Below are 25,861 nucleotides of genomic sequence, written 5' to 3'. Positions count from 1 at the left end.
AAGTCTGCCAGGAGTTTACCCAAATGTGCCGAATTGGTAAATGTATACATTTTCAAGTACATAGCATTTGTATATGTCACGGTACAAAAAAAAAAAAAATGTTTACACACTCCCAGGACTGTCATACATGGATCATACATTCAGTAATCTAGATGTGTGAAAGTTAGTGTAGCTACATTATTTACCTTCAGAGGTGAATGTATCAAACCAGTTGCCGTGATAAGGGTTTTGTTGTGCACTATTCTTAAACAGCATGGTATTTTTTGTTGTAATAACTACTGTAAATTGGACACTGCAGTTAGATTAACAAGTGTCCCAGAAAGTTGGCTGTTACAACTTTTTCTAGTCATATTATCGCATATTGAGCAACAACTGTCCCGGTTTAGGGACAGTGATCCCATAGAGGTTTTAAGTAGGCTGTTTTGTCTAGTGTTTGATATGGGCTCAAATAGGATAAGGGACTATATGTTCAAGAGTAGCTCAGTTTCTCAGTGTTTTAACTGGAAACCACCCCCAGGAAAAAAAAAAAAAATCTTCCTTTCTCAGTAAAATTTATTTGGAGAATCTAGAGCCCTTTAACTCAACAACAACCAACCCCCCCCCCCCCCCCCCCCCCAAAAATCAGGGACTGATTTAGACCAGGGACACCAGATGGGTGCAACTAATTATCAGGTAGAACAGAAACCCTATGAGGGCTGGAGCGTGCAGGTTAAGAGTTGAATACCCCATATCTAGAACAGGGTTTCCCCAAACTCAGTCCTGGGGCCCCCCCTGGGTGCACATTTTGGTTTTGCCCTAGCACTACACAGCTAATTTAAAGAACTAACTCATCAAGCTTTGATGATTTTAAATCAGCTGTGTAGTGCTAGGGCAAAACGTGCACCCGGGGGGTGGGGGCGCATCACGTGAAAATAAACTACCATGTTTAATAGGAAAGAAAAACAGCATGCTGGATGGTTTAACTTTAAAACTTTGTTCAATGCAATTTGGTATGTACATTTTACAACATGGCTAACAAAGACATCATTTTAAGCATTTAAAAATACATTTTAAATACACCTTAATGTATAGTGAAAAAGTTGATTAACACAGTTGCTCTTTTCTGCAGAAAAAGTGCCAAGATCAAAATTTAATTCAGGACTTTCCCACAAAACAAGATTCTCTACATACATGCTAGATTTCTAACAGTTCAGTGACACTGTCCTAACTAAACATACAGATCTTTGTAAGAAAAACACTCCATCTGATGTAAAGTTAAATCTTAATGAATACATTTAAAAAGTAGATGACATGCCTTTTGAAATAAAAAATAAGATTTTCCTTTAAGGATTTTCTTTTAATGCAAAGCTGCATGTATTGTACAATAAAACAGGTATAATTCACATAAAAAAAACTGGATGTACATGTCAAATAGCCCATCCTTTAACAATTACAAAGTAAGCTCTCCCTTGATAGAAAAGTGCCAGGCCCCCCTTTAAGGAGCAGGTTCATCCTCCTAGGGCCAACTCTCAACCAACCGCTAAAGTGGGTATGGATAGGGTTGCATATTTGAAAATGCTATAGAATAGGGTGTTCATTATTTATATATTTGTTTTTATAACGGTGAGAAGAAAAAAATGTTACTCATTGTGCACCCTTCAAAGCAGAGAAAATCTAAGTTGATAGATCCTTTGGATCATGGACTTTTGATTTGTTCATTTTCCCCCCACATTTTGGGATCAAGCGTGGGAAAATAATTACATTCATAGTCCGGAAAAATTAAACGTCGCCAAAAAAACAATGTGCCCTGTAATAGACGAGTTACACTAGGTCAGTTCAGTTTTATAGGGCGATGATTTCCAGAAAGGCAATGAGAGAGCAGGCTAAAAGGACTGGTATTCTACAGAGTTTTTACCCTCAGTCTTTCAGATGTTTGGCAAGACGACATGCATGATTGGCTGGGATAGAGCAGTTGGAGTCGCCTAACAACTTTGTTCGCAGGACACAATTCAATTTAGAGAAGAAAAAAAAAGAAAAGAAAAAAAGGAAACAGAAACCACTGCGCAACTAACAACCTGACCAGAATTTCCTTTCCGATTTGAGTGTTTTGATCTTAGAGGCTTGATTGTCTCCGACTTATAAACACTTCCAACGAGATAATAAAAATTATAAAAAAGCAATGACATGGGTGGCGACGTTTGATCATGTTAGGAAGGAGATTTGTATGGCACCATATACATGACCAGCTAATGTAAAAGTCCATAATATCAACAAAAGGTCCAAATGGACATGGAAGGGTAACCATTTTGGGTGTAATTTTTTCTTACGCTATCTGTCATCAATAAAGTGTCTATGATCTGGGATCTGGTTAGTCCACATGAAATAACATAAGTATTAGGTACAATATCTGACAATGCATCATGGTATATTTTTCTACAACTCTCCTGGGCAGAGACAGTCAGACATTCATAACAAAAGGTCCTCCAATAACGATGCTTCTTTCTACTGCATTTAAAAGAAAGGCTTTAAAGCCATATAATAAAACCAATTCCTAAAACCAAAAAACTACTAGAGGCAGGTTGGGTTTATACCACAGTGATGAGGCTTGCTGTTTATATGCTGGTGGTGCTACACATTGGGCTGTTTCAGGACCCAGCCATCCATCCATATGCCCCCAGTAACAGACAGTTGTGAGATGCTGACAGAGCCAACCTACATTGAATTATAACTAATGCTAGTCATATCCATAAAAATAAAACCTTGGTTGAGGAAAAATACATTGAAATATATGAATGACAAATAAAAATGTTACTATAAAATAAATGTCAGTAACACTTCATTTAGTCACAAACAATGAACTGTCCATTGGTGCAAATTTCTTGAAAGTTATACTAATTGATAGATTTTTGGCAAAGTGTCCTATTAATTCAAACAAAGCCAACTATTGTTTAAACAGAAGTACACATTATACAGGAAGTTCTGAATTCGTTCAATTTGATTTGACATAGCATGGGGATATCCTACCATATCATCATCAATATTATTTTCCAATCAACAGCCTTGGAGAACACCTACATAAAACATAGCCAGAAAAAAAGTAAACAATACAACATTGTGAAATGGGGTAAAAGAACACATTGCGGTTACAATGAGTGTCTACAACAACAAAAAATAAATTCAGCTAGAGGAATGCATAATGAGATCCTATAGGCTACAGGTAAAACGTTTATAAAATCCCAAGATGGAAAGAAAAGATGGGCTATGTACCCATACACACTTTACTGGCCATTCCTGTTAAAATTGGTCTAAAGCCAATGAGTGTCACTGTCAACAGTCCCATGAAAGCACCAAAGGGAGCAAGTATAATCCTCTTCTGTGTCAGCTAACACATTCAGTCCAGACAGACAGCACCTCGGCCCCTCCGATAGGAAGCAAGGAGAAAGAAACTGCTCCTGAAAAAAAGCCAGTCAAAAGGAGGAGCCTTCTTGATCTTGCCCACAGTAATGTGATCTAAACATGTGGCTTTATAAATTATTTTTTAACCAGATGTTGCTTCAAAAAAATTGGAGACTTTGCACTTTGTTGGTATCGATGCAAAAAAACTATGTGGGGTAAAAACAGAGAGAAAAAGTGAAACCGTCAACAGTAATGGCAATGTTAGAATCCAAAAAAGGGCTTTTTACATGTCTGTGTTGGTTTATTTAATCACTCGTTATTTCTTCTGTCCGTCTATTCCAGGGATCAGTCTGGGGGAAGAAGCTCGTGCAGACGAAATCGTTCTCGAACATGTGGCCTCACATCCTCATTCTGGAGCACAGGAGACAGACAGACTATATTAATACCACAGTGATATGAACCTAAACCGATGATTTCTCCGTCAGTGGCTGACCATTTCACTTGGTAAAAGACATTGGTAGCAGGCTACTAAAAATGAATGTTGGGGGCATTGCAAAGCACATGTCAATGACAGCTCAAGCATGTATGGCTTAGAAATAAACAAAATATTACGATCCAATCATGAGTAAAACATGTAAAATGTAGCTTGTATGTACCAGCTCAACAAGCTTCTCCAAGAACGGGACAAGCTTCAGGAGTTCGTTGTCATTTTTGTCCATGAACCAGCTCTCAATGGGAATCCCATTGGAAAGCTGTAGGGATACAGGAAGGTATACTCTATTGGATTGTACAACAATAGCATATATCAAATCTGTGAATATCATTTAAAATTTGAACAGTAGGCTTAATTACGCTGTGCCAGGTTGGGTTACAGACGTCACTTGGGGCTGAAAGGCTCACCTGATATGCAAAGGCTTGAGGTGAATTGTCAATGATGACGGTCTTGGACAGGTCTCTTCCAAGGATGTTCAGGTCCTTGATGTAGTTCCCTTGTACACAGACACAATGCTCACGAAATAACCTGTGTCTAGGGTAAGTGGAGAGGAGGAAAATCAATCAATTGTTAAGTCTACAGGTCTGTTTATGAATAATTCAGTCAAACCACAATGTTGACAACTGAACAGCACATGGAGGCAGCATGTGCCCCATTGCCCAGCCCCAAAACCACAATCAACATACACAGCAACCTCATCAAAACAGAGAGCACTATAAATGCATGTCAAAGCTAAGGCTTGGTATTCTATTACAAAAACACAGCTGATACTTCCAATGCATCTAAGGGGTAGAAAGAAACATTTAACTTACCTAACCAACTGTTTCTTGGGATCCAAGATGTTGAGCAACTTGTCTGCATAAACCTTCTTTGAGGCAGTGAAGAGAATGATCTAACGAGGAAAAGATGACAACTGAATACGTTTCTCACTATAGAGTAGCTTAATGCAAGTAACCGTAGTCTTTCCATAAACTGTTAGGATAAAAAGGCAGCCCAGTTTACCTCATAGATTTGAGACATGCGCTCCAGGAACTCTCTGAAGAACGGCCTTAAACGCACATACACCTGCAGAAAAGTAAAGTATCAGTTATTTGTACAAAGTATTCAGAGGCCTCTGTTTCTCCTAGAAACTGATTCTGTGTTGCCCACTTTCACCTGTGGCGGTCTACAAAAGCACAGCTTTAGCACCCTCTGGTGGAAAAGTAAAATGCTTAATTATATCCCATTTAAAATAGAAACACCTCAATGTCAGATCAAGGACTTCTGTATACCTGGTAAATTACATCTTGAAACAGGACCGGGAAGGTAAGTGCTGCATCGTCCAGCTCATTCAAGCTACAGTGCACCAATGTCTCATCCTGGTAGGAATCACAAAAATAGTTAATAGTTAGTAAGTTGCAAACCACCAAAACAATGCCCTTTAAGTGGATGTACCATTTACAGTAAAAGCCTATTTATGCTTGATCCGAAAACGTGGTCATAGGCTCCATACGGAGGGTGTGACAATTGCAGAGCCTCTGGAGGCATGCAGAGGCCAAATTGAGCCTCCCAAATGTTGTAACACGGAGGGCTCCGTATAGCTTCACATTGACATGATTGGTTGACAGCAGGTGGGGGGGTGGTCCGTCCTGTATAAACAAACTCACTTCCTTCACAACAGCAATACTCAACAGCTCTGAGCTGCTCCGGGAAGTGCAAGAAATATGAATGCCCTGACATCTGCAGAGGCCGTATCACTGTAAAAACTGCACGGCCTATGCAGATGTCGGATTGAAGTGCACCATGTTATCGCTCACCAGGTCGAGGACCAGGGAAAACTCTGGTGTACTGCGGGTCTTTAGTGGGAGAGCAGGCTTCCTGGTCAGCTGTTCCTCTGTCAGTGGGGGTACATGCTTGATGAAGAAATACCTGGACAAAATCAAATCAAACCATTCAAAGTTAAAATACAGGAATGAATGAAACCATGAGGGGAAAAGAACATGGAACTACACTGAAAAAAATATAAAACGCAACATGTAAAGTGTTGCTCCCATGTTTCATGAGCTGAAATAAAAGATCGCAGAAATGTTCCATGAGCACAAAAAGCTTAATAGTCAAGTCGTGCACAAATTTGTTTACATCCTTGTTAGTGAGCATTTCTTCTTTTGTCAAGATAATCCATCCACCAATTTTAAGCAGCATGATCATTACTGATGCACCTTGTGCTGGGGACAATAAAATATGCCGTTCAAGTGGCGCAGTGGTCTAGAGATTCTGGTTCGAGACCAGTCTCAGCTGGCCGCAACCGGGAGACCCAATTGGCCCAGCATCGTCCGGGTTAGGGAAGGGTTTGGCCTGCAGGGATGCTCTTGTCCCAGCATGCTCTAGCGACTCATGTGGCGGGCCGGGCGCAACGCATGCTGACACGGTCGCCCGGATGTTTCCTCCGACACATTGGTGCGGCTGGCTTCCGGGTTAAGCGGGAAGCCTGCATGTCAAGAAGCAGTGCAGCTTGGCTGGGTTTCGGAGGACGCACGGCTCTCGACCTTCGCCTCTCCCGAGTCCGTACAGGAGTTGCAGCGAAGAGACAAGACTAACTACCAATTGGATACCACGAAATTGGGGAGGGAAAAAAAAGGGGAAAAAGTTGGCATGCTGACTGCAGGAATGTCCAGTAGAGCTATTGCCAGATAATTTCATGTTAGTTTCTCTACCATAAACTGCCTCCAACATCGTTTTAGAGAATTTGGCAGTACGTATAACCGGCCTCAACAGCAGACCACGTGTATGGCGTTGTGTGGCCAAGCAGTTTGCTGATATCAACATTGTTTACTAAGGACAACACACACACACCTGCATTTTATCAACGGCAATTTGAATGCACTTTATTAAAAAAATTCTAACCTTTATTAACTAGGCAAGTCAGTTAATAACAAATTCTTATTTACAATGACAGCAACCCCGGACGACACTGAGCTAAATTGTGCGCCTCCCTATGGGACTCCCAATCACGGCCGGATGTGATACAGCCTGCATTTGGAAAGTATTCAGACCCCTCGACTTTTTCCACATTATTACATTACATTACAGCCTTATTCTAAAATAGATTACAGTACCACATTTACATAAGTATTCAGACCCTTTACTCAGTCCTTTGTTGAAACACCTTTGGCAGCGATTAGAGCCTTGGGTCTTCTTGGGTATGATGCGACAAGCTTGGCACACCTGTATTTGGGGAGTTTCTCCCATTCTTCTCTACAGATCCTCTCGAGCACTGTCAGGTTGGATGGGGCGCGTCGCTGCACAGCCATTTTCAGGTCTCTCCAAAGATGTTCTATCGGGTTCAAGTCTGGGCTCTGGCTGGGCCACTCAAGAACATTCAGAGACTCATCCTGAAGCCACTCTGCGCTGTCTTGAATGTGTGCTTAGGGTCGTTGTCCTGTTGGTAGGTGAACCTTCGCCCCAGTCTGCAGTCCTGAGTGCTCTGGAGCAGGTGGTCATCAAGGATCTCTGTACTGTGCTCCGTTCATCTATCCTGCCTAGTCTCCCAGTCCCTGCCGCTGAAAAGCATGACCACAGAATGATGTTGCCACCACCATGCTACAACGTACGGATGGTGCCAGGTTTCCTCCAGACGTGGCGCTTGGCCAAAGAGTTCAATCCTGGTTTCATCAGACCAGAGAATCTTGTTTCGAATGGTCAGAATCCTTTAGGTGCCTTTTGGCAAACTCCAAGCGGGCTGTCATGTGCCTTTTTACTGAAGAGTGGCTTCAGTCTGGTCACTCTACCATGAAGGCCTGATTGGTGGAGTGCTGCAGAGATGAGGAACCTTCCAGAAGGACAACCATCGCCACAGAGGAACTCTGGAGCTCTGTCAGAGTGATCATCGGTTCTTGGCCACCTCCCTGAGGCTATTCTCCCCCAATTGCTCAATTTGGCCAGGCGGACAGCTCTAGGAAGAGTCTTGGTGGTTCCAAACTTCTTCCATTTAAGAATGATGGAGGCCACTGTGTTCTTGGGGAACTTTAATGCTGTAGACATTTTTTGCTACCTTGCCCCAGATCTGTGCCCCAACACAATACTGTCCCGGAGCGCTACGGACAATTCCTTTGACGTCATGGCTTTTGCTCATGCAGTCAGGTGGACTCCAATCAAGTTGTAGAAACATCAAGGGTGTTCAATGGAAACAGGATGCACCGGAGCTCAATTTCAGTCTCATAGCAAATGGTCTGAATACTTATGTAAATAAGGTAGGTTTTTAATTTTTTATAAATTTGCTAAAATATCTAAACACCTGTATTTGCTTTGTCATTGATGGGGTAGTGTGTAGATTAGAGCCCGACCGATAATGATTTTTCAACGCCGATACCGATTATTGGAGGACCAAAAAAGCCGATAGCGATTAAAATCTGCCATTTAAATTTTTTTTTATAATAATGACAATTACAACAATACTGAATGAACATTTATTTTAACTTAATACATCAATAAAATCAATTTAGCCTCAAATAATGAAACATGTTCAATTTGGTTTAAATAATGCAAAAACAAAGTGTTGGAGAGGAAAGTAAAAGTGCAATATGTGCCACGTAAAAAAGCTAACGTTTAAGTTCCTTGCTCAGAATATGAGAACATATGACCCCGCTCTTCCGCTCTCTCCACTGGCTTCCAGTTGAAGCTCGCATCCGCTACAAGACCATGGTGATTGCCTACGGAGCTGTGAAGGGAACGGCACCTCCATACCTTCAGGCTCTGATCAGGCCCTACACCCAAACAAGGGCACTGCGTCATCCACCACTGGCCTGCTGGCCCCCCTACCTCTGAGGAAGCACAGTTCCCGCTCAGCCCAGTCAAAACTGTTCGCTGCTCTGGCACCCCAATGGTGGAACAAGCTCCCTCACGACGCCAGGACAGCGGAGTCAATCACCACCTTCCGGAGACACCTGAAACCCCACCTCTTTAAGGAATACCTAGGATAGGATAAAGTAATCCTTCTAACCCCCCCCCCCCCCCCCCCCCCTTAAAATATTTAGATGCGCTATTGTAAAGTGGTTGTTCCACTGGATATCATAAGGTGAATGCACCATTTTGTAAGTCGCTCTGGATAAGAGCGTCTGCTAAATGACTTAAATGTAAATATGAAAGCTGGTGGTTCCTTTTAACGTGAGTCTTCAATATTCCCAGGTAAGAAGTTTTAGGTTGTAGTTATTATAGGACTATTTCTCTCTATACGATTTGTATTCCATATACCTTTGACTATTGGATGTTCTTAGAGGCACTTTAGTATTGCCAGTGTAACAGTATAGCTTCTGTCCCTCTCCTCGCTCCTACCTGGGCTCAAACCAGGAACACATCGACAACAGCCACCCTCGAAGCAGCGTTACCCATGTAGAGCAAGGGGAAAAACTACTCCAAGTCTCAGAGCGAGTGACGTTTCAAATGCTATTAGCGCGCACCCGGCTAACTAGCTAGCCATTTCACATCGGTTAAACCAGCCTAATCTTGGGAGTTGACAGGCTTGAAGTCCTAAACGGGCTGCTGGCAAACGCACGAAAGTGCTGTTTGAATGAACACTTACGAGCCTGCTTGCTGCTGCCTACCATCGCTCAGTCAGACTGCTCTATCAAATCATAGACTTAATTATAACATAATAACAAACAGAAATACGAGCCTTTGGTCATTAATATGGTCCAATCCGGAAACCATCATTTCGAAAACAAAACGTTTATTCTTTCAGTAAAATACGGAACCGTTCCGTATTTTATCTAACAGATGGCATCCTTAAGTCTAAATATTGCTGTTACATTGTACAACCTTCAATGTTATGTCATAATTATGTACAATTCTGGCAAATTAATTACGGCCTTTGTTAGGAATAAATGGACTTCACACACTTCGCAATGAGCCAGGCGGCCCAAACTGCTGCATATACCCTGACTGCTTGCACGGAACGCAGGAGAAGTGACAATTTCCCTAGTTATAATAAATTCATGTTAGCAGGCAATATTAACTAAATATGCAGGTATAAAAATATATACTTGTGTATTGATTTTAAAGAAAGGCATTGATGTTTATGGTTAGGTACATTGGTGCAACGACAATGCTTTTTTCGCTTGTTAAATCATTACCCGTTTGTCGAAGTAGGCTGTGATTCAATGAGAAATTAACAGGCACCGCATCGATTATATGCAACGCAGGACACGCTAGATAAACTAGTAATATCGTCAACCATGTGTAGTTAACTAGTGATTATGTTAAGATTGATTGTTTTTTATAAAGATAAGTTTAATGCTAGCTAGCAACTTACCTTGGCTTCTTGCTGCCCTCGCGTAACAGGTAGTCAGCCTGCCACACAGGCTCCTCATGGAGTGCAATGTAAGGCAGGTGGCTAGAGCGTTGGACTAGTAACCGGAAGGTTGCAAAGACGAATCCCCGAGCTGACAAGGTAAAAATCTGTCGTTCTGCCCCTGAACAAGGCAGTTAACCCACCGTTCCTAGGCCGTCATTGAAAATAAGAATGTGTTCTTAACTGACTTGCTTAGTTAAATAAAGCTTTTTTTTAATTTTTATTAATAAATACATAAAACATTCGGCAAATTGGTGTCCAAAAACACCGATTGTTTTGAAAACTTGAAATCGGCCCTAATTAAAATCGGCCATTCCGATAATTGGTCGACCTCTAGTGTAGATTGATGAGGAAAATGTTTTGTTTAACAATCAGGCTGTAAAGTAACAAAATGTGGAAAAGGTGAAGGGGTCGGAATACTCTCCGAATGCACTGTAGATGCCGTGACAAGATCCTGAGGCCCGTTGTCGTGCCATTCATCCGCTTCCATTACCTCATGTTTTAGCATAATTCACGACCCCATGTCGCAAGGATGTGTACACAGCTCTTGGAAGCTAAGACCCAGTTCTTCCATGGCCTGCTTCCTCACCCATTGAGCATGTTTAGGGTGCTCTGGATTGACATGCATGACAGCGTGTTCCAGTTCCCGCCAATATCCAGTAACTTCGCACAATCATTGAAGAGGAGTGGGACAACATTCCACAGGCCACAAACAGCCTGATCAACTCTATACAAGGTAGATGTGTTGCGCTGCATGAGTCAAATAGTGATCAACACCCATACTTTTTTGGGGGGGGGAATCTGTGACCAACAGTTGCATGTCTGTATTCCCAGTCATGTGATATCCATAGATTACGGCCTAATGAATTGATTTCAATTGACTGATTTCCTTATTTGAACTGTAACTCTTTGAAATTGTTGCATGTAGAGTTTATATTTTTGTTTAGTATATTTTTCTGTTTTGTATTCACAAGATAAAAATGTATTCTAAACATTCATATTCTGGCCTTAACTAAGGCTGGAATATTTTGCTTAGAGGGAGCAGATTTGTACTTACGGGTCAAAGATCTCCCAGTCCTCCTCGTATGTCCCTTCTGCAGGGGCTGTGGTCTGTGCCTCCACATAGCCTCCTTCTGGAGGGGCGCCTGGGGCTGAGATGATAGGAAGTAGGAGACCAAGAGAAATGGGCAGGAGAGAGTGAAGTGAGAATGATCCTGGTCCATAATAACATGGACTCTATACCAAGAAGACATTTCTTTATCTCCAGCTACCTGTGAGAGGCGGCATGTCTGTGACGACCTCCTCTTCCTCGACAGACACTTCTGGAGGATGTGGAGCCCGCAATGGTGGCAGCATGTCGCTGGGGTAAAGGGGCATAGTCGTACACACTTCCTCTGTGGAGGTGGCAGTACAGGTGGGGGTCTCCTCCACAGTCTCCATGTCCAGCTGCTTGACGATCTCCTCAGCCTCCAACGCCTGGTCTGGGGAGTCCGAACCTGACGTGGCTGAAAATCACATTAGATTACTATAGTTATACTACTTATTACCGTAGTTCTGCAAGGAAGTTAGATTTGACCACAATATAAAAAACACAACATAACAAATGAGCATCATACAAGGTGAATGAAGACCGAGGTAATATAGTAGGCCATTTACCAGTGCAGGGAGTAGAGACAAAGATGGAACAATTTAGGGCAATCTAACATATTTTAAGTCAAGTTTTTGCAGAGTACTTGGCACTCTTCGACCTAGCATAATTTTGGGGTATTACCATTTTTATTTGCTGGTGAGAAGAAGTTGAAGACTGGAGAGAAGATGGTTCCCAGGAGCGTGGTTCTAGGCGGACTAGTCAAAGTCTCTGCCGCCTCCTCCAGCTTCCCATTGGGCTTCACTGGCTTACTACTCGTGTCATGGTTCGTGTCATGGTTTGTTGCTTCTGTGGTTTAGGGTGAGGAGCAGGTAAGGACAACATGATACGTTGCTTTATCAAGACATGCAAACTCCTGTAAAGGGCCTGTTGGTGTACAAGGTATGATTACTGAAAAGGATAAGGTTTTGTTCCCATCTTTCAATTAATCCTACACTCCCTTTCCAAACTCACCCCCGTTGACAGAGTTTCTCCTGCTGACCCTGGAGATTGTCCTCCTGGGGGCATCGCCACCTTGTGGTGTGGAAGAGATCAGGTTGTCGTCGATGTCGCAGGTGAGCCGTGTCTTCTTCGCTGGGTTCTCCTGCTCTACCTGAGGTAGAAACACAACTCTCATATCAGAACTGATGGGAGGAGCATTTCATTGTAGAATAAACCCCCAACAGTCGTTCAAAATATCTTACAGTATTCCCAACATTTAATTTTGAATAAACCAACTAGCAGAGGGCCCAAGGAATTCTGACTCATATCTGGTTGGATGGACAAAGGACTTGTAGTACGCCAGTGACAATGTTCCAAGACAAACAACACATGCCTTTCCAGGGGGATTATTTCTCTCCTGAAATATTGTTTCAGCCAACCCTAGCTACCTACCTACTTGGGCAGCACAATTAATCAAATTCAGATAGAAATTGCAATATTGATGTGCAATATCCATATCGCAAAGGGCTGAGATTCTCTTTCTTTGACCCTCCGTTAAAACAACAAACTAGACTACGGTACCTTCTCCGATAAGATGCCCTAGATTCCATTCATTCACTCACTCTCTACATGCACAGAGGATGCTGACCAATCACAAGCCGGCTCGCACTCTCTGCATGGCATGCACATGCTGGCTAATCACAAGTGTCCCACAGAGCACGCAGTTAGATGCTGGTGAGGAGAGAAAGGGCTTTACCTCAGAGTGTGTCGGAAACATGAGTGCTGCTCGTGATAACAAGAACGACGATTTGGTGCCAAAGGGCGCATCTTCAGTGGTATGGCAATATTCCGGCTACAGGCAAACCAATGTCAACCAAATGTGTTGTGCAAAAACTGCCTCAGAGTTGTGGCGACAACAAGAGGCAACACAACAAAAGCATTCAGTCATTTGAAGAACCATCCCCTACTTCACGACGATTGCATGGTGAAAAAAAATGCACCTGACAGTAATTACGCTCCTTAGTAAAGACAACAAAGAAATTGTGTATGTATGGTACATGTTCTTTATGTGCTTTTGAATAAAAATGGATGTAAAAAAATAAAAGCACCCAACAGCTGCAAAGCCCCCTCAGCTAGACACCTACGTTAAACAGGAATTGACTAGTGTAACGCCCTACGAAAAAAAACATCCCACAGACGTCACCCAGAGGCTATCACCCAGCCAAAGACATGTTTCACATTTACAGTCAGCAAAGCTTAGAGGAGAAACAAGCTGGACAGGATACAAGACTCTGTCGCTCAAGTCACCATCCCAACGCTGTATAACAAAATTATAGGACAAGTTGAAACAGAGCTCACATGATTATTACGCGACTACAACATAGACCAAAGACAGGCCTATTACAGGTATCCCAAAATGGGTGCAATGCGATTCACATTTTCAAACAGGGGGCTATACATTTGGGTGATGTTTTTCTCATCTAAATAATCTGTATCAGGGATTACAGGGACTCTCCGCAACTATATTCAATGTGCTGGACAAAATTGAGGCTATGATTAAGAAGTTGGAGCTCTTCTCTGTCTGCATTAACAAGGACAACACACAGGTCTTTCCATCATTGTATAATTTTGTGTGTGCAAATGAACAAGCTTACGGACAATGTCAAATGTGATATAGCGAAGCACCTGAGTGAGTTGGGTGCGCAATTACGCAGGTACTTTCCCGAAACGGATGACACAAACAACTGGATTCGTTATCCCTTTCATGTCCTGCCTCCAGTCTACTTACCGATATCTGAACAAGAGTCTCATCGAAATTGCAACAAGCGGTCAATTTAAATCAGAAGCCACTGCCAGATTTTTGGATTGGGCTGCGCTCAGAGTATCCTGCCTTGGCAGATCACGCTAAAACACTGATGCCCTTTGCAACCACGTACCTATGTGAGTGGATTCTCGGCCCTCACTAGCATGAAAACGAAATACAGGCACAGATTTTGTGGAAAATGATTTAAGACAGACTCTCTCCAATACAACATTGCAGAGTTCTGTGTATCCTTTCAAACACAGCCTTCTCATTAACCTGTGGTAAGTTATTCACCATTCTCAAAGAACAAATAAGGTTTTATATGTAAGATTTTTAAATAAAGAGCAAAATTTAAATAAAGAGCAATATTATTATTTGCTCCCTGGTCCTATAAAAGCTCTGTCACTTCCCACAAGCCGGGATGTGACAAAAACTCACTCATTCTTATGTTTAACTTCTTGCGGATCATTGGGACGCTAGCGTCCCATCTGGCCAACATCTGGTGAAATTGCAGAGCACGAAATACAAATTAAATTACTATAAATATTTAACTTTCATGAAATCACATCAAAATAAATCTTAACTTGTTGTTAATCCAGCCACTGTTTTTATTTATTTCACCAGGTAGGCAAGTTGAGAACAAGTTCTCATTTACAATTGCGACCTGGCAGAGTGTCAGATTTCAAAAAGGCTTTACGGCGAAAGGAAACTATGCGATTATCTGAGGACAACGCCCAGCACACAAATGCATAACAAATCATTTTCAACAAGGGAGTTGCGACACAAAAGTCAGAAATAGCAATATAATATATGTCTTACCTTTGAAGAGCTTCTGTTGGCACTCCAAAAGGTCCCAGTTACATTACAAATGGTCCTTTTGTTCAATAAAGTCCTTCTTTATATCCATAAAAACTCAGTTTAGCTGGCGCGCTTCAGTCAATAATACACTCTGTTTCCCTCCTTCAAAATGAATCCCAAACGTTACCAATAAACTTATCCAAACAAGTCGATCAACGTTTATAATCAAACTTTAGGTACCCTAATACGCAAATAAACGATAAAATTTAAGACGGAGAATCATTGTCTTTACCGGAGATAAACAAAAAGAACGCGCTCTTTCGGCCATGCGCTTGGAAACACTACAGCCAAAATGTGAGCCACTTAGAAAAACTACAACTTCTCCCTCATTTTTCCAAAAACCAGCCTGAAACTCTTTCTTAAGACTTGACATCTAGTGGAAGCCCTAGGAACTGCAACCGGGGACGATTTCGTCCTATTATAAAAGTGCCAGCCATTGAAATCAGTGATATGCTGAATTTGTATTTTATTTCATGGTTTGTCATCGGGGTTTCGCCTGCCATTTGAGTTATACTCTCAGACATTATTTTAACAGTTTTAGAAACTTGTGTTTTCTATCCAATTCTACCAATGATATGCATATATGCAGTATTTTGACGTCCGGATGAAAAGCGTGCCCAAAGAAAACAGTCTGTTACTCAGGCCCAGAAGCTAGGATATGCATATAATTGGTAGAATTGGATAGAAAACACTAAAGTTTCCAAAACTGTTAAAATAATGTCTGAGTATAACAGAACTGATGTGGCAGGCGAAACCCCAAGGACAAACCATCCCCCCAAAAAAAGACATTTTCAGCCTACCACTGTTTTCAATGGCTGTCATTTTTATTATAAGGCGAAAACCTCCCAGATTGCAGTTCCTAGGGCTTCCACTAGATGTCAACAGTCTTTAGAAAGAGTTTCAGGCTGGTTTTTAGAAAAACTACAACTTCTAGCTCATTTTCCCAAGTGGCTCCCATTTTGGCTGTAGTGTTTCCATGTGCGTGGAGGAAAGCGCGTTCTTTGTTATTTATCTCCGGTAATGAACATACTATTCTCTGTCTTACATTTTATCGTTTATTTACGTATTAGGGTTCCTAAGGTTTGATTATAAACGCTGTTTGACTTGTTTGGATAAGTTTATTGGTAACGTTTGGGATTCATTTTGTATGCATTTTGAAGGAGGGAAACCGGTGGATTATTGACTGAAGCGCGCCAGCTAAACTGAGTTTTTATGGATATAAAGGACTTTATTGAACAAAAGGACCATCTGTGATGTAACTGGGACCTTTTGGTGTGCCAACAGAAGAAGAAGATCTTCAAAGGTAAGGCATTTATTATATCGCTATTTCTTACTTTTGTGTCGCACCTGCCATGTTGGAAAATGTTTTTCATGCTTTTGTATGCGGGGCACTGTCCTCAGATAATCGCATGGTGTGTTTTCGCCGTAAAGCCTTTTTGAAATCTGACACAGCGGCTGGATTGCCTAGTTAAATAAAGGTAAAATAAAAAATACGTCATTTAATTGATTAATGAACATGCTACGCTTAAAGCACACTATATTTCAAGGATCATCAACTAGATTCAGCCACAGAATGATTTTTTTCTTGAGTGGATGGTCAGGGGGCAAGAACATAATTACAAATCATTTGTAGACCGCAAATTAACCATAAGAAGCTCAAAATATTTGACTAAAACATTTCAAATTTGTTTACATTTGTATACGATCATGTCTATTATGGGTGGGAATACTTGTCCTAAATTAAAATCACTTGGAGCAGATTTCCTGGTATTTTTAGTCTATGTTCAACAATGAAAATTGTAATTTTGGGGGTCTCAAATGAAACCACCTGCAAGCCAAATCTGACCCGCCAGTTGGGGAACCCTGCTATATTTGATGATCAAGTTAAATTAGGTTTGTTAATATGTAGGTGTAGTAATCCTATCTATTATCATATGTATAACAATGTTGGAAAACATTAGCTTAATTTGGTTTTTGTATTCAGTTAGCACAGTATGTATTAACTCATGATCTCATTTTAGAAGTGATGTTTTCTACCCGGACACGCGTTTTAAACATGTCTGATGGAATTACCACGTTTTCACCCAAAAATTGAAATTAAACTATTTCCCCCCCAAATTGTGCAGCCCCACTATCTACTATCGTTCTACAATCTCTAGAGCCACTGCTAAAATTAGAACACGGCTGGAGTTCGAAGACAAGCCGCTGCATTCCACCATGCATTTCTAGTGAAACATGACACTGGGTACTAAAACAGACTTCACGTCTTAAATCTGGATAGGGGCTAAATAAAGGTCTAGTTGAGGGGGGTGCAAAAAGGTGCTGCTTACATAACACATTGCTAAAATGTTAAACTAGGGACATGTAACTTTAGTGATCAAACAGCTGTAGAATGTTGGAGGGGGAAATGTTACTTAAGAGTGCCAGTTAGGCGCAGACACTCAAATTCATCCCAGAGATGGCACCCTATTCACTACATAGTGCACTACTTTTGATCAAGACTCATAGGGCTCTGGTCAAAAGTAGTGTACTATATAGGAAATAGGATGCCATTTCGGAGACAGATAACGGAGACAGCTCACCTTCACAGCATTGCCTCTGATTAATTTCTTAATGGTGGACAGCAGGCCTCTCCCGCCACCTGTCGGCGTGCACTCCTCCACTTCTGAATGCCTCCGCTTGGTCCGTGATGTGCGGGGCGCATGTGCAGGGCTCGACTGCTGAGATGCCTTCCGCATTCTCAGCCTCATTGTTTTAAGAGCCACATGTAAGACTGGAGGACAGACAGGGCAAAGCGGGTTGATGGGCAAAAGCGGACAAATGGGGGGAGATTGGGTAGGAAGAGAGAGAGAAAAAAACAAGTTAGTGTAAGACCTGATTTTCACCCTCTTCATACAGTCACATAATATACAGCCTAACAGCTAAAAAGGAGTGGACAAGCTGGTGATTTGAAAACCCTTAGTGAACAAAAAACGCCAGCAGAAAATGTGCTGCTGTTGCTGCTAACATCTGGTTGCATTCAAGACACCATTTCCTCTGCATCACAGTACATCATCGCTGCCTCAGTGAGCCAAAGACCCATCACACGACCATTGAGTACTCAAGACTACTTCAGTGAATGTGTTTATTTAACAACTGACCAAATGATAGGACAAATTGATCACAAAAAGTATCTGAGGACAGAGATAAGCTGGACGTATTGTTTTCATTAATGAAAAAAAAACATGCACAGAGAAAACTATTTACTGTAAGTAACCACAGCGCTCTTCTCTCAAGGAGCACACCCTCCCACCCCCGTGCTTACTTTCACATGCTGACCAAACTAGCTCCGCACGTGCGCATGTTGATTTTGTCTATCAACACCAGACGGGTTCAATATCAAAACAAACCATATTAAATTTGGGGACAGGTCAAAACACGCATGGACATTTAGCTAGTTTGCTGCCCTGGGAGATAAACAGTGGGTTATTTAACATGAAATGCACATGGTATTTTTTTGGCCCATTTTGAGTGACACAAAATCATGACATGACCAGGACCTATCAGGCACCATGCCAGACAGTGGACACACACAGCCCCATCTATCCGCCACTCCCATTGCACTGCAGAGAAACCCACTGCTTCACTACATCTGCATTACATTACCATGGGGCCTGGCCTAAACAGTGAACACACTTTCTGAATAGATCCTAATATAACAAAGTCCATTTACCTCTCAGATGAACCTTGGAATGTGAACACACCATCCCTTTTTTCAGTAACTAATGTAAAGTTTCCATCCTTTGTCAAAACGTGAAGGACAATTTATTTTATTACCCAAATGCAATTAGCAGCTGATTACAGGGTGGGGATTCGGGGAACTTATGTGCCTACAACATGTCCATAGATACAAGACAAGTAGCCAGACTTATTCAATACATGCCACAGGGAGGATTATTTCCAAATTAACACTAGAGTCTTCACTGTGACGAAGCAATAGCTGTTATGTTGAACTAGCATGACGGGGATGTTATGTGGTACTATTGATGTAATATGACATCATTAGTGTCCTTGTAATGACAGCAAGCCCCATGGGCACAGGGGTGTCAGTATGAGCAACGCAATGCCGCAATGGAGAGGGGAGCACCAAGATTAGCAACAAGTTAGAGATTAAAAATGGCTTCAAATCCAGAGACAAAAATAAAAATGCTTATCCCTAGACAATAATATAGCCAGTAAATAAGATTCCTTCATTCATAAATAACATCCTAGCTCTCCGTTAGGCTAAGCCAGGCATCAAACAAGGCCCGCGGACCAAAACCGGCCAGTGAAGCATTTCTAACCAGAAGGCGCACTGATTTGTGATGTCTATTCATTTTGGCCCGCTTCCATACCGCCCATGATGCGCTGCACTATAAGTCACAGCAAGAATTGCCAACATGCTGCACGCTAAACAGCAGTGCATTGCCACACACGCCTGCATGCTGTATCACATCACTAATGGCACTGACCAAATCTACCGGACCGAAAGTTTAAAAGATGTTGTAGGCTTAATGTCCATGCCAGGTTTCCGTTCGTTCTAACTGACCATTGCAGTAGCCTACAGAAAATGTAATTTGTTGTCAAAAAGTTAAAAGGATTCACACGCAGGTATAAAATGACTACTAAAGGACAATAGGGCACACAAGCAAGTATAAATTAGTCAACAGTTGAGTCCTCTACTTTATGAAATTACACTTGCATCTGTGAATTCAACGTGAATTGCTCTGCTTTTGTGTGTCCCGTTACAGCGCACAGGAATGTCCTCCTAGGCCAAACATTTTTGCAGTCTGGCTTCGATTTTTAAAGTGTAACAATTAATAACCGAGAAGCTAAACCTTTCAATAAAACACATTGCAAAGGAGAAATGTAGGCCTATGACAACATTTGAGCAGTAGCCTAGGCTACAACAACCAAGTTATGTTTTTGTTATTTGGAGTTATTAAATACTTTGACCAGGGTCGCAGCATATTTTTCTCAGCTGCAAGCATAGCAGCAAAGGCTGGACAAATATTGAATATGTTAAAAGGTTATATACAGCATCCTATGTGCATAAGTGGTTCGCAGTTGTATGCACGTTTTTTGTAAAAACAAACAATAGGCTAGGTCTGTTGTTTTTTCCCCCAATATGGCCCATGTGCTGATTGAGTTTGACATCCCCGGGCTAAACCATCCAAGGAGCCAGCAGATACGGTATGCCTCAATTTTGCCTGCAGAATTCAGCATGGATGTAAGAGCCAATGAACACGAATGACACACATACAGTTCCTCTAGTCACAGCATGCCTTTTTTTAACCATCTCAAAGCATGACTCATTCACAGCTTCCAACAAACCAAGGATGCAGCCAGCAGCAAAAACACTATACCGGGGAAGAGGATTTCCTTTTTTCTCCTTCTTTATTTAAACAAAAGGAAATCTATGGATATATAACACACATCAAGTAAGGTTGCGGATAAAGCTATATTTCAGAAAAATATAGTAGACTATCCATTTTCACTGCCCCCAGATTTCTGAAATTACAACCAGCTGTTACACATGCTACAAAGAAAATTACATCTATAGTAGCTAGATGCTAGCTATTTGCACATACACGAGTGCGTTCTAAAACAATACAAAAAACGAAATCATGTTTGAAGCGGTGTGAGAACCATTGAAATGGCCTCATGCACACAAAGCTCAACGGTGTGACAGCGATGCAAGTTATTAAAAATCTAACACAGGGTATTACCTCATTTTATCATGGCTCAATTTACCCTACTGCAGGGTTACTCAACTAAAATCTTACAGGGGCCAGATTTGAAAAGGGTTATTTATATTATAATCTTATAAAGCACTTTCATTAAAATTAAATGTCACTAGAAGTTCATTTTGAGTGCTTTAACACCAGCCCAATTCAGTGCATCAAATGGTTTTACATAATGGAACACATTTGAACATAACACAGTTGACCTGCATCACATTAATTCATTTCTACATGCATCGCTTCATCTTGTTTGTATTTACACATAGGGAACCTTTTACGCATGGCATCTCTCAGTTGACCAGCATCAAATTCTGTCCCATTTTCAATATCTTCATAATTTTGTCTACTTTTGTTTTTACACAGAAACATATATCTCAGTTGACTATCTTTTGCGGAGCAGTCTCTCTCCCACCGCATCAGTAGAGAACAGGTGCCTATAAACTGCACCACCTCTGTGGGGACTTTAACTTGGCAACAATATTTTATGAGTTTGCTTTCAGTTTATCTAAAAACTGACATCACGGGAGTGATCTGTACTGTTGACCGTATATAGTTGTGCAGCGTAGGGAAATGGAAGTTTTTGTTTGAGCTAAAAAAATAAAAAATAAAACAGGAGAAAATTAGAAAACATTCTGTTTTATACCGCCCCTGTAGTCCCAAATTCATGTCAATTCAATTGATTGAAGAGGTCACAAAAATAAAACGTCATCCGAGCACCTCAAGCATTTGCTAGATATGTTGGCTTTCTCGTGGCGGCAATCACTGAAGAAAAGCAACCATCTCATCCCTAAGCTCTCATAGGCTGCTCTCGAGAGGATTATTACCCTTGCTTAGCCACCAAACAATACGTAAAAGTAGATAATGATGTCCAGCAGACCATAAAACAAGCGATGTTGCAGGCTAGGCTGTTGATCGAATAAAGTTAATGATAGCTGTGAGTTAAACACCATGGACTGAGTTAAGCACAAAGCATGCTCTGGTGTAGTGATCTTATCTGTGGTGAAAGAGCCTATAGGCGGTCGGGCAGACAGACCCCGCACCCGTTAGCAGCTCGGATTGGCTGTAATTGGTATGTTGGGTGATATTAATTGACAGCACTTAATGGGCAGGACTACAGGAAAACATCTATCCCATTAGAGAATATTGAACGAGGGCTCCTTTTGGCACTAAAAATCAAATTTGATGGAAATGTTTTGCTTTTTTTATATGAAGGTTCAGAATTGGGCCATTCTAAATTGATAAACGGCCAGTTGAATAGCCCTGCCCCAGTGTATGACCAAATTAATATTTTTTGAAGGAGTGCATGAAAGGTTAAATTGTTTGCATCAAGACCAATCTTGAGTTGGCCTGGTATCCAAACGGAATATCAATTTTCAGTGTGGATTAACCACCAACACTCCACGTTACTCCCAAAAGACGTATTACAAAAGCTAATTGTAGGCAAGACAAACCTGTCGTCACGATTTCTGGTAGGCTATATCAGTGGTTCCCAACCATGGGTACTAGGACCCCTGGAGGTACTTGGTCTATCCACAGGGAGTACTTGGTCTATCCACAGGGAGTACTTGAGAAGACTCATGAGACCATAAGCCTACTGGTAAATGCACATGAGCGGGTACTCCGGGCAGAGCAAAATTCAGTTGGTGGTACAGTAACCGAAAAGGTTTGGGAACCACTGGGATACAGAGCCAAAATAAATCAATCACAGCACGTTTTTGGACTCAGAAGTTTTTTACCCGATTAAGTAGAATAATACTGGAAATTAAATGTTGAAAGTTCCATTTATATTCCTAAAACATAGTTTGAAAATGATGCCGTGGCTGCTTCCTGTTGACAACAACTTAAATGTATTAAACGAGCACCTTACGAATTGCATATGCACCAAAAACCCTGTTGATTTGACAAGTAGCAACAAATCACTCACACAGAATCTGGGAATAATGTGTATATCACCGGTAGAAGACAGCCAGCTAAAATGTTTTGCCATTGAAGTGTAAAACGCAACACTTTGTTAATCACTTATATCGATTACACGTTGAAATCAATTGAACTGGGGCAAAACATTTGGGTTGTAAGCACTATTAAAACACACATTATACAAAGACCACTTGGTATGATCTATATATGATTGGTTAGAAGACAAATTGTACAAGGCTTCCATCTATATTTTAGAATGGCAGATGTTGATTTCAGGAGGCTACCATCACTGAAAAGGACCAACACCTCTTCTGTTAACTTCAACAAATCATAACCCGGCATATGATATGAATAGTGGCAACAGTTGGCTGCTATTTAAGTGGATGGTATCCCTACATTCAACGTGGCTTTAAAGCATCTCAAAACAGTCAGCAGCACCAGCCGAGACCGATCATGGGCTTCAGTGAGCATGGAAGTCAACCAGGTAAGTGAAAGAGCTATGCTAATGTTATCTAGCTATAACGGATTTAGCTCACGTCTTCCATCTAAATAACACTGAAAACTAACCAACATGTCTGCCAGCAGTTGGTAGCTAACTGCTGATGCGGTCATACTATAGGTACAAGCCAACGGGAAATAGGAGTTCACTTACTATATAGAGCAAGTTTAAGATGTTTGTGGGGAGCTGAGTGTTACGGTAATTCAGATATGGTGTAACTCCAGGGGAGTTTTCTATACAGCCTGCCGAGTGAAATGAGACACGTCGGCCATGGACCTGACTGTATTTCAGAGAAGACCCAGACCCATGTTGTTTTCTTTGGAAGGGCTGATTGGGGATTTTGCTCAAAAACTACTTATTTTATCTTAGGATCAACAGTGTCAGTTACTTCTTGTGGAAGCAGCTGATAACATTAGCTTGCTAAAGCTACAGTTGAAGTCGGGAGTTTACAAAAATTAGTTTTAATGACTCAAACTACATGTTTCAACCATTCCACAAATTTCTTGTTAAACTATAGTTTTGGCAAGTCGGTTAGGACATCTACTTTGTGCATGACACAAGTCATTTTTCCAACAATTGTTTACAGACAGATTATTTCACTTAATCACAATTCCAGTGAGTCAGAAGTTTACATACACTAAGTTGACTGTGCCTTTAAACAGCTTCCAGAAAATTATGCCATGGCTTTAGAAGCTTCTGATAGGCTAATTGACACTATGAGTTAATTGGAGGTGTACCTGTGGATGTATTACAAGGCCTACCTTCAAACTCAGTGCCTCTTTGCTTGACATCATGGGAAAATCAAAAGAAATCAGCCAAGACCTCAGAGAAAAAAAATTGTAGACCTCCACAAGTCTGGTTCATCCTTGGGAGCAATTTCCAAATGCCTGAAGGTATCACGTTCGTCAGTACAAACAATAGTACGCAAGTATAAACACCATGGGACCACGCAGTCGTCACACCACTCAGGAAGAAGACGCGTTCTGTCTCCTAGAGATGAACGTACTTTGGTGCAAAAAGTGCAAATCAATCCCAGAACAACAGCAAAGGACCTTGTGAAGATGCTGGAGAAAACAGGTACAAAAGCATCTATAGCCATAGTAAAATGAGTCCTAAAATCGACATAACCTGAAAGGCCGCTCAGCACGGAAGAGGCCACTGCTCCAAAACCGCCATAAAAAAGCCAGACTACGGTTTGCAACTGCACATGGGGACAAAGATCGTGCTTTTTTGGAGAAATGTCCTCTGGTCTGATGAAACAAAAATAGAACTGTTTGGCCACAATGACCATTATGTTTGGAGGAAAAGGAGGGAAGCTTGCAAGCCGAACAACACCATCCCAACCGTGAAGCAGGGGGGTGGCAGCATCATGTTGTGGGGGTGCTTTGCTGCAGGAGGGACTGGTGCACTTCAGAAAATAGATAACATCATGAAGAGGGAAAATTATGTGGATATATTGAAGCAACGTCTCAAAACATCAGTCAGGAAGTTAAAGCTTGGTCGCAAATGGGTCTTCCAAATGGACAATGACCCCAAGCATACTTCCAAAGTTGTGGCAAAATGGCTTAAGGACAAAGCCATGGTATTGGAGTGGCGATCACAAAGCCCTGACCTCAGTCCTATAAAAAAAAATTGTGGGCAGAACTGAAAAAGCATGTGTGAGCAAGGAGGCCTACAAACCCGACTCAGTTACACCAGCTGTCAAGTGGAATGGGCCAAAATTCACCCAACTTATTGTGGGAAGCTTGTGGAAGGCTACCCAAAACATTTGACCCAAGTTAAACAACTTAAAGGCAATGCTACCAAATACTAATTGAGTGCATGTAAACTTCTGACCAACTGGGAATGTGATGAAAGAAATAAAAGCTGCAATAAACCCTTCTCTACTATTATTCTGACTAGAGGTCGACCGATTATGATTTTTCAACTCCGATACCGATTATTGGAGGACCAAAAAAAATCCGATACCGAGTAATCGGCAATTTATATATATTTGTAATAATGACAATTACAACAATACTGAATGAACAATGAAGATTTATTTTAACTTAATACATCAATAAAATCAATTTAGTCAAATAAATAGTGAAACATGTTCAATTTGGTTTAAATAATGCAAAAACAAACTGTTGGAGAAGAAAGTAAAAGGGCAATATGTGCCATGTAGAAAATCTAACGTTTAAGTTCCTTGCTCAGAACATGAGAACATGTGAAAGCTGGTGGTTCCTTTTAACATGAGTCTTCAATATTCCCAGGTAAGAAGTTTTAGGTTGTAGTTATTATAGGACTACTTCCCTCTATACCATTTGTATTTCATATACCTTTGACTATTGGATGCTCTCATAGGTACTTTAGTATTGCCAGCATAATCTCGGGAGTTGATAGGCTTGAAGTCAAACAGTGCAATGCTTCAATGCGAAGAGCTGCTGGCAAACGCACGAAAGTGCTGTTTGAATGAATGCTTACGAGCCTGCTGCTGCCTACCACCGCTCAGTCAGACTGCACTATCAAATCAGATTTAATTACCGTAAATTCCGGACTATAAGCCGCAACTTTTTTCCCAGGCTTTGAACCTCGCGGCTTAAACAATGACGCAGCTAATACACGGATTTTTCCCGCTTTTATTATTTTTTTCTCAAAAAAAAAAACACATTCTGTGACGTGCTCAGTTTTTTGGCGGCATGAAGCTTTCATTAGACCAATGAAATTGCCGAACGGGTTAAGGTCAAACAACTTTTTTGTTTACTGTTTAGATTAAAT

At 41.3% G+C, this 25,861-nt stretch overlaps 1 protein-coding gene across 1 annotated transcript in view; it reads right to left on the bottom strand.

The window, feature by feature from the left end:
- Positions 1-957: 957 nt before the first annotated feature.
- The window catches only part of LOC106587242 (CTD small phosphatase-like protein 2-B), a 29,886-nt gene continuing 4,982 nt past the window's right edge, over positions 958-25,861 (bottom strand). The window contains exons 2-13 of the mRNA XM_014175444.3: positions 17,506-17,696; positions 12,295-12,433; positions 11,965-12,129; positions 11,465-11,698; positions 11,251-11,344; positions 5,665-5,776; positions 5,140-5,226; positions 4,871-4,933; positions 4,681-4,760; positions 4,276-4,402; positions 4,032-4,127; positions 958-3,786 (exon numbers count right to left, since the gene is read on the bottom strand). Of these exons, the coding sequence (XP_014030919.1) occupies positions 3,721-3,786; positions 4,032-4,127; positions 4,276-4,402; positions 4,681-4,760; positions 4,871-4,933; positions 5,140-5,226; positions 5,665-5,776; positions 11,251-11,344; positions 11,465-11,698; positions 11,965-12,129; positions 12,295-12,433; positions 17,506-17,673 (1,431 nt within the window). The 5' untranslated portion in view covers positions 17,674-17,696 and the 3' untranslated portion in view covers positions 958-3,720. The remainder of the gene's footprint in view (positions 3,787-4,031; positions 4,128-4,275; positions 4,403-4,680; positions 4,761-4,870; positions 4,934-5,139; positions 5,227-5,664; positions 5,777-11,250; positions 11,345-11,464; positions 11,699-11,964; positions 12,130-12,294; positions 12,434-17,505; positions 17,697-25,861) is intronic.

Source organism: Salmo salar, chromosome 26 (assembly GCF_965601325.2).
Source record: "Salmo salar chromosome 26, fSalSal1, whole genome shotgun sequence".
In the NCBI taxonomy this organism is placed as follows: Eukaryota; Metazoa; Chordata; class Actinopteri; order Salmoniformes; family Salmonidae; genus Salmo; species Salmo salar.
Note: the sequence above shows the minus strand (reverse complement) of the source record. Positions and strands in the feature narration are given on the sequence as shown.